This window comes from Lycium barbarum, chromosome 3 (assembly GCF_019175385.1).
Source record: "Lycium barbarum isolate Lr01 chromosome 3, ASM1917538v2, whole genome shotgun sequence".
NCBI classification, from domain to species: domain Eukaryota; kingdom Viridiplantae; phylum Streptophyta; class Magnoliopsida; order Solanales; family Solanaceae; genus Lycium; species Lycium barbarum.
In genome coordinates this window covers 137697384-137707352 of record NC_083339.1, presented here as the reverse complement: position 1 = coordinate 137707352, position 9969 = coordinate 137697384, and the positions used below count along the sequence as shown (strand labels likewise).

The 9969-nt window shown below is 33.5% G+C and overlaps 1 protein-coding gene across 1 annotated transcript; it reads left to right on the top strand.

Annotated features, from left to right (window-relative positions):
* The first annotated feature begins 847 nt into the window (after positions 1-847).
* On the top strand, positions 848-9580 carry LOC132632864 (histone deacetylase 5-like). Its single transcript, XM_060348981.1, has 9 exons — positions 848-1082; positions 1524-1725; positions 2222-2368; positions 2476-2588; positions 2852-3063; positions 4096-4160; positions 4353-4523; positions 4727-4813; positions 9287-9580. The coding sequence occupies exons 1-9, from the start codon at positions 934-936 to the stop codon at positions 9338-9340; spliced, it is 1200 nt and encodes a 399-aa protein (XP_060204964.1). The 5' UTR covers positions 848-933; the 3' UTR covers positions 9341-9580.
* Positions 9581-9969: the final 389 nt, after the last annotated feature.

Below are 9969 nucleotides of genomic sequence, written 5' to 3'. Positions count from 1 at the left end.
ATTCCAATTTAAATTAAAATCAGTTTTTAATGTTCCCTGATTCACGCAAATATCCTTCCATTCCATATCTGATCTCATATCTCATTCAAACAGCTAACAAATTCAAAAAAAAAAAAAAAAAAATTGAATTCAAAAAGTACATTCATATTTTTAACCAAAAAAAAAACGAAAATATAGGTTAAATACACGGTGAAACGTAAAAATCAATATAGAATCTTACCTTTTTTGGGAATTATATTTGAATTATGAGTGAAATTAATGAGTAGTTAATTAGAGATAAACAAGGAAGTTGAACTATTGTAAAACTGATTTGAATTTGGAGGAAATTAAGGGATATTGGGCATAATGGCGTGTATTTAGGGGGATAGGAGAGAGAAATCCTTTTTTTGACTTAAATTTAGGGGTGTGGGAAGTTATCAAATTAGTGGTAAAAAAGTGATAGCTATAGGAAGTTAATATGTTATATTTTAGCTACTAAATATAATTATTGTAAAGTTTAATTATGTTTCATAAATAGGTAATAATGTAAGCTATGCCAAGTAAATTTTACTATAATTTTACTATATCACCCTAATAAGGCTTCCAATCCAATAGTTAATAGTAAAGATAAAACAGAATAAGTAAAAATGATTTTCTGGACAAGTAAAAATGGGCAAAGGGAGTATCATTATTCTCAAAAGGGAAAAAAAATTCGAAAAATCTCTCCAATTCCATCTCTATACCTTTTCATTTTAAACAAGACCGACTTGTTATATCTAGTTAAAGTTTCCCTCCATATCGTTTCAATTTTCAAAACGGGCCTGGGCTTTTATCATTTCAAAAGGGGCCCATTATTCATCATTTGAAAACGACCAAGATTATTGTCATCACTGTTAACTTTATAGTAGTTGAATTTCAGTCATCAATCAAAGAGGAAGTGAACTACTTTCTTCAATGGAAACGACGAAACGACGACGTATTGGGCTTATATACGATGAAAGAATGTGTAAGCATTCTGATCCAAACGATGAGTTCCATCCCGAGAAACCAGATCGTATTCGTGCTATATGGAACAAACTTCACTCTACTGGAATTACTCACAGGTCTATATCTTCTTTTTTCCTTGTCATTTTATATACAGTTAGACCTCTCTATAACAACATTGTAACTCTCTGCAACAGCATGTTTTTCTCGGAACAGATTTTTGATGTTTTATTCTACCTCTCTATAACAGCTTTTTACCTGTAACAGCGAAAGTCAACTTTATACCAATAGCTCTTTGTAAAAATAACCCTCTGTAACGGATATCTTCTTTTTCGGGTAATGTAATGATTAATCATAGTTATAGAAATAGAATCTCTAAGATTATCAATAATAGGTTTAGAGATTGTGACCTTTTGATACTTTAATACGCTATTTAAAAGATTTCCCTTCGTTATACAAGGTGTGATTAAGCTTAGGATTTTGCAATTCAAAATGAAAAATTAGATTTTGTTTGACTGTAATGGGAAATATTAACGGGTGATTGTATTTTTTTTTTTCAGATGTGTTGTTATGGATGGAAAGGAAGCAGAAGATAAAGATATAGCTTTGGTACATTCAAAAAATCACATTGATTTGATTAGAAATATAAGTTCAGAGAAAATTGGCTTAAGAAGAAATGGAATTGCTGCCAAGTTTAGCTCCATATATTTCAATGAAGGCTCCTCAGAATCAGCTTATCTTTCTGCTGGTTCTGTCATAGAGGTAATTACTCGTCTTTACTGCTTTCTCTGTTTTACTTTTCTTTTTAGTCTGTTTGAAAAAAGAATACCTCTTTACTTGTTTGGCAACCCCTTAATTCCAATTTTCTACATGTCATGTTTAAGACCACAAGATTAAAGGGGATTTTGGTATATTCTACATATCATTAATTTAAGACCACAAGTTTCTTTATTTTCTTAAACTCCGTGTCAAGTCAAAACCAGACAAACAAATTGGAACGGAATGAGTATTTCTTTTTCTGATCTGTAAGAAATTTTTGTATTTCGTTGACTATTATACATGTAGTCTTCTTTTTAGTTGAGGATTTGGTAGGAGAGGTAAAAACTTTACGCAATTAAGCATATTTTGCTAGCTGCTCTTTGGATACTGTATTGTGGAGCTTTGTTTTTTGGATAATTATTTAACTTGCTTTACTGATCCATGATATTGGTGCATCCATGATATTGTTTAAAGCTTTAATCTTGAGTGTACAAAATAGGTTGCTGAGAAAGTTGCCGAAGGAGAACTAGACTCGGCCTTTGCTATTGTCAGACCTCCTGGACATCATGCAGAAGAAAATGAACCAATGGGATTTTGTTTGTACAACAATGTTGCTATAGCAACACGTTATCTCTTGGATGAAAGAGTAAGAGTTAGTTTCAGTTGATGAAACTTTAGGTGGATTCAAATCTTTGATCAGTTTTGTGAATCAACTCAAAGGTTTTACATATAGTCCGATTAATTTCCTTGCAGCCTGATTTGGGGATTAAGAAAATTTTGATTGTTGATTGGGATGTCCATCATGGAAATGGCACTCAAAAGATGTTCTGGAAGGACCCTCGAGTACTTTTCTTTTCTGTGCATAGGTACGTAATTGCTGTTTGCGTTGCATTCAAATGTGGTACTCTAGATAGAAATAATCTAGAGCATTGAGGAAAGAGTTTTGTCTCAAACTTCACCCATCTATGTTCTCTCATTTCTACACTCCTTGTATAGTCTTTATGGTATTTCTCTAATGCTTGAGGCTCTGGGATGTAAATATGCTGACAAAAATGATTATTTGTCTAAAAAGATGTTGAATTTAGTCTCATATGATGGATATTTTGTGTATCATTTATCGTGTTGATAGGCATGAGTTTGGAAGTTTTTATCCTGGTGGTGAAGGTGGGTCACATGTCATGACTGGTGAAGGGCCAGGAGCAGGATATAATATAAACGTTCCTTGGGAGAATGGCGGATGTGGTGATGCAGACTACCTTGCGGTGTGGGATCATATCTTGATTCCTGTTGCCAAAGAATTTGATCCCGACATCATCCTGATCTCTGCAGGATTTGATGCAGGTTAGCTGGAGCTTGGTGTTATTCCGTGTGTTTCCCTCAGCTTCAATTTTCGTTTTAAGGCCTTTTCAGCAGCTTATGGTATTGCTATTTCTTGGTACCAATGTGTTGATTCTTATTGATGTCTGCGTGGTATAGTGTTTGCTTGAACTTTTTATTTTACTCCTAAAAAATCATTTTCCTTGTACCTGATCTTTTTAGTTTCATGCTAGTTGATGCCATGTCCTTGTAAATGGAAAAGATGGTTGTTTTTCATACAACATGCCTTCCAAATATCTATCTAGTATTGAACAAAACTAGGATCTTGGAACATGTGCTTACTTGGAAAAAATTGCATGATTACTCCTATTTGTATTTTCAGACAAACCCTTTTCATTTTTATTTAAATATTTAACCCTTTTCATTTGTATAAGTCTGGCAGAAGGGAACAACTTCTGAATCCTACTGTCATGAAAAACTAATAGCGCTCGTTTAACTTCTAGCTCGTTAGGAATGGGATTCCTAAGACTAAGACCAGTAATACCGTAGAATATGATCGGAAAAAATTACCTCTAGAAAACTCCTTTTTAAGGTCTTTCTTAAGGACTCGTTTAAAGTGGGTTAAAATCTCATTTCTTATAATAGAAGTAGGATAGTAAATCTAAAAGGATTGGGGCATAGATACTAAAATTTATGAAAAAAGGATCTGCTCTGTCTTTAATTGACTAGGCCTAACAATTTTGATTTAGAAACCTATCTTGTACATCTGTTAAGATATGTTTTGGAGATTGATTTCCTATACACGTGTTGGTTCTTGAATCTTCAGTAGCTTTCTTGTCCAGACCATTTTTAATTGGATACCGATCATAGCTAAAATGGAGTAGCTTTGGCAACATGAGACATAGTAAAATTCCCTAACAAACAATTTAAATTACTGTTTTAACTCTTTGTTCACGCGTATTTGTTGATTTCTATTCAAATTAGCAATAATAGTCTTTTTGCAGACTAGTCTGATTCAGGAATCTGTTAACAGTTCTGATGTTTTGATGTGAATAGCTATTGGTGATCCTCTTGGTGGATGTCGTGTTAGTCCATACGGGTATTCGGTAATGTTGCACAAGGTGAGCTTTAAACTGTTTTTAGTAGTTGTGAATTTGTTGTTCCATAGTCTTTGCTTTTCTTCTGTTCTTTCCTCCTGCAATTTATCCAATTGCATGTGAATTATGCTCTTTCTTTTTCCTTTATTATGATTTGTTTCTGTTAAGAGTACATACTTAGAAACTTTAGTTACCTTTTTTATTTGCATATTTTAGTTGTTGGAGTTTGCCGGAGGCAAGATTGTAATGGCACTTGAAGGCGGATATAATCTGGAGTCTATAGCAAATTCTGTCCAAGCTTGTATTGAAGTGCTATTACAGCAAAAACCGATCGTTGGGTCTTCTGAGGCATATCCATTTGAATCCACATGGCGAGTGATACATGCTGTAAGGATGTTTCTGCCATAGCCCGTCGACCTATTTTTCCCTCCCTTTTTAGTATCTGTTTATCTAATTCATAGCTAGAAAGCATCTTCCTGATTGATTTTTGTTTCAGTGCGCCAAATTGCCTACACGTTAAGATTTATAGTTTGGCCTCACGGTTTAAGGCTTGTGCTTAGTTTTTCATTGTACACCATAAATGTGTTCAGGTACGTGAAGAGTTGAGTTCTTTCTGGCAAACACTTGCAGAGAGATTACCGGAGAAAGTAACCAGCATGAGAACTCCTTACATTCAGGTCATATTTCTTGTTCTTGTTATTTTAGTATGGTTAATAAGAATAATTTCTCCAGCGCTAATCGTTGCGGCCTATATTAGAAATACGGAAAACACTGTGAGAGAATTGAAATATTTACTTTTTGAGTTTTTATTTGTTATTATTATAAAATAAGAAAATCGTTGTTTAGATAAAAAAAAATATATTTACAATGAAAAACAAGAAATAGAAGAGATGGCCAAAAGTTTGTGATGCATGGAGTCATATGGTGTTGGGTTTAGAAAATTCTAGCATTTTAGGAATTGTCTGTGGTAGCCTCAATGTTCATAAGAGGCACCTGGTCCCATTGACGTTCTATTACCGATAGAGATAGATGAAACTATCAGTTGGAATGAAATGATGATAAGAGTGCTTTGAGCGGAGCCTAGCACTGATGGAACTTGAATTGCTAATATAAATTGGAATTGTTGCATTCTTTGTCGTTGATTACAATAATGTCATTTTGTCAATCATAGTAGTTAAAAACTCTTTTACCGGGCTCTATTTTTTTTATTTTCATGTCTTCGATGGCAAGTCTCTGGTATGGTGGCTCAATAAAATTACTAGGTATTTTGCTCGCGCTTCGCGCGGTAAGAATCACACCATTAAGCTTAGAAATGATACCTTCCTAATATTTTAATAGTGAGTTTAAATAAGGTGGACATGTTAACAAACAACACAATATACAGTTGAACAAATAAAATACTAAACCATGTAAAGTATAGGATTAAAATAAAAAAGAAAAATTTCATATAAGTGTTGTTTCAGTCCAACTCAATCAATTGAAGAACATTGAAAGAAACTTCAAATTCAACTATTTTTACTATTTTGTTGTTTATTTTTTGTGTTTAAGCAAAATAGAGATCCTTGTTAGCTGCTAGCGCAAGTAGCTATTTCTCCTTGAGCCCTTTGCCTAGGACAAGGCTGCAATAATCAACACCATACTTTATGCATCTTTGAATTTCTTGATTTCCCCCGAGATATTGTCATTAGTATTAGAATACAGTTTCATAAGAGGATTATCATTATCAAATGGAACCAACACTAAAATGCAATGATTACGTAAAACGTTAAGAAAAGCAAACTCATCATAAATCACATTTTGGTAAAATAGCAAACCTCATAAAACAAAGCTAGTAAAAGATTAGATTGATCAGATTTTAAAGACATCATGAATCTCTTAGTCATCAAGTCCGAATCAACTAATTCAAACGGAGGTTATGGAAAAACGCAGATTTTGGATTACACATCCCAAAAATTCTAAATGCATAGCAAGAATGACATGGAAGAACAGTCATTACCAGCTAAAAGAAAGCTACATATAACGTCATTAACAAAAATGCAGTACATTGTTGTAGCAGAAGAACAACCAAATAGAGGTAAGTGAAAATCTAATTGTGGCATTGGTACAGCTATAGCTACAGAGATGACCTTCAGCCCCTTCTATAAAAACGGGAAAAAGGGAGAATATGTACATTCAGAAAGTAACACACTGACTTAAGTTCCTAATAGTTCACATGCAAAAACTGTGCATCGGGATTCATCTCTGTTAACTGACATACCTGCAGTTTCCAATTTAATCAAAATGAAAATCAGTTGGTCATTAATCCTATCCTTCTGAAATTGACAACAAACAACGTGCAACACTATTTCAGGCCAAGAAAGAGTAACATGGTGATCTTTTATTCATCTTTAGACACAATAAATACAGAAAACAATCATGTAATATGCTAAATGAGCAATAGGTGTGAGAAAATGTATAAACCAGCCCTTTCTTTTCTTTCTAGCATCAGATTTCCATCCCCTAAACAGAAAACATATATAATTAAGTTTCACTGTCATGATTATGAACTTGTCATTTTTTTAGTGGTAGCTCCTGGCCCTGAAGAAAGTGATACCACAGGAAAGGGAATGATTAAAAAGAAAAAGAAACACAGTGATTGCACGATTCCTGAAACATTTGTAACATATTCGGTGTTTCGATCGAATTTAACCAATGTCCAAAAATTTTGGTCAGTCACCACTCAAATAAGGCTTGAATGGAAGCCACAGTGAACTTAGGAGCATGCAAAGAAAATTTTGTGTGACACCAAAAGCTTAATATACTAAATATTTCACACATACTGTACCCTTCCACACAGGTATTATAAAGCTATGAAACTTGCAAAGAGGAATATCATACCAATTCTTGTTTTCATCGTACCATTTGCTTTAATCCTCAAACTTGGCAACATTACCGTATTTACTCGGTACTCTTCTCCACCCTTGGCTTGTCTCCATCTGAACAACACCCTCGTCTCCTTACAGTAAAAAAAAAAAAAAAAAAAAACCATTTTTTCTTTAATATCGTGTCACCCTGCAACACTATACTCAAATTTCAACCATTAACAGGGGTGGAATTACTGTCTTTCTTGAGGATAACCTTGAGAAATCAAGGCTAATGCCCTGAATCATCCTAAAAGTACTCTGAGAAACCAAAAATGTCGCTACCCACAACCGGTAGCTCCAAAATATGTGCCATAATAATAACTGTTGCAAAAACACAAACAATGGGGAATTATCTTTGATTAGGATTAGGATGCTTGATTAGCATTATTGGATGATTCAAACTGTTGCAAAAGATGCTTAATACAAGCTTAAACATGCTAGGAGAAACCAAAATATTGTTACCCACAACCGCTAGCTTCAAATATGATTTTGCAATAGTAACAACTGTGGCGAAAACGCAAAAACACAAACAATGGGGAAAAAAGAAAAAAAAATCTTTATGTACAGTGAGTTTCTAATGAAATGGAGAAGACTAATTTCTTCTCTGCCTCGGCTGCCATGGGTATTGAGAACCTGAAGGTTCTTGTTTGAAACTGTTGATGAACTTAATTCTTCTCGTCTATTGATTTATTTATTATTCGCAAATATAACTGGTCTGGGAAAAACAAACAATGGCTTCCTTCGGGTAAGCAAATGGGTATCAACCTGCCAATTATGAAAAGCAAACGCCACATAATATAGTAAACTGTTATTTGTGGCCTGAGAAAAAGGAACGGAGGTTAAAAAAAGCCAAAAAGTTCAGGTACATATGAATGTTCGCTAAAGAAGGTACCACTTCAACTCTGCTACAATCAGCTTTACATAGATATATAAATATAAATTTTAATGTCAAAACCCCAAAAAAACAGCAACACATCAGAAGGAAGGAAGAGAAAGAGCACTTAGATAAAAAGTAATAATATGAGAGAACTGAAAGATAGATCTTCTGATCATTGTAATGTTGCTTGAAAAAAGTTGTTTTTTGATTATTACAATGATATTGCATGTTAAATGCATAACTCGTTCGCAAATCAACATATGAAAGAGTAGACCAAGAAATAATAATAGAGCACGACAAATTACTAAAAAGCTGAAAATGTAATATAGGCTAAACTCGAAATCACAAAATTATATATAATCAATATTTATAGATATTATCGTCCAACTTTGTACACGTAGAATATACAATTGAATGATGCAGTTTGTTCCGTTTTATCACAGCTATACAATTGGATTAGGGTGTCAAACCGTTATGAAAATATATATGGAACAAAAATATTCAGTTGGAAGTAGATGAGAGTGTCAAACCTTTTCTAAAGTATATATTGAACAAAAATATTCAATAATTGAACTTAAAGGGTCTAAAAATAATAACGGACTTGCATCTGTTGAGTGGATTTTTGAGCCATTTCCTTAAGTTGTATCTCTATAGGGCATTTCTTCGAACGCTTCATGGGTTTCAAAATAAGCATGCCATGTTTGTTTCTTTCTTTTTTTGTCAAATCCAGGTTGACGTATGAAAAAAATTTCAATTGGATAGATGAAAAGCAGAGAATTGTAGAGAGTAGAATGTGACCCAACACTTTGATTTGTCAAACATTGAATACTGAATAATAAATCAAAGAGGAGAAAAACAGGGAAAAAAACGTTACTCCATAAAGTTGGAATTATGGGAAGAAGTTCCTCTCAACAGTGCCATATATCTGGTATTTATAGCACTATTATTTGGTTCAGAAATTTTCTAAGAGAGTGGTTAGCGGTGAATAAAAAAATAGAAGGAGATTAGGAGACTGCCCTGTATTATGAGAGGAACATATAAGGTGAATTTGACATTTTAACACACTAATAATACCGATTAAACCATTCTGGAATACAAAAAAGGCATGAGTTTAATACAGGAATACATGAAATAAAATACCAATTAACCTGAAGCTTTGTACCTTCGGATTTTTCTCAAAGACGATAAAGTTCTTCTCCTCTATAGATTTTTCTTCTTTGCCTTTGTTGCTATCGGAATTCAAAATCTTAAAGTTTCGGTTTGAAAAGGTGCGGCAGATATGCGGACATCTTCTCCTCTATTGGTTAATTTATGTTTTTGCGAAAGGTGATGTAAATGGGCATTATTTTTCTAAGAAATTGAGGACGCAGGTTCTGTTTGAGACGATGGCAAGTTGCTGCTGTGGTCGAGTAAAAGATCCGTAAAGATTGACTTGATTAATCATAAGAGAATGGAAGAAAGAACATGGAGAAAGGGCGTCTGGACAGGAAACAGAGAGAATGGAAGCGACTTTAGAGTTTTGTTGAACCGAAAACATAGTGGCTTTTAGTTTCTTTAACTGAAAGCCCGAGGGGTTTCTAACTTTTAGTTAACTAAACATTTTTTATTTTTTTTTAATTTATAATGGCAAAAATCTGAGGAAAAAGATAAATGAGTTTCCTGCATTTGTGTTGCGTCACGTCAATGGGCCCTTTGCCTGCTTATATATATATGATTATTATTATACTACTCTAAAAGTGGGAAGCTCGATATGTCAAAGTTGGATTACTAAAATACCCCTTCAAAAGTTGAACAACAACCATTTTGCCCTTGATCTAAAAACACTATATTTATCAACGTACAAAAAAATGTACATTTATTAAATATAAATGTAGAAAAATGCAGTTACGAAAAGTTAATTTGTATTGGAGCTCTAAAGTTTTCCATGAAATTATCATGAATTTATTATGGTTCATGTTTTAAATACAAAACAGTAAAAAGATTACTTGAACGCAAGAAAATAGCTGTAAACTGTGCTCTTAGGAGCAACTCAAGAGGTTGTGATGCTTAGAAT

Coding starts and splice junctions, on each gene's coding strand:
- LOC132632864 (XM_060348981.1), top strand. CDS start 934: ATGGAAACGACGAAACGACGACGTATTGGGCTTATATACGATGAAAGA. Junction 3,064..4,095: donor CTCTGCAGGATTTGATGCAG/GTTAGCTGGAGC, acceptor TGATGTGAATAG/CTATTGGTGATCCTCTTGGT. Junction 4,524..4,726: donor CATGGCGAGTGATACATGCT/GTAAGGATGTTT, acceptor AAATGTGTTCAG/GTACGTGAAGAGTTGAGTTC.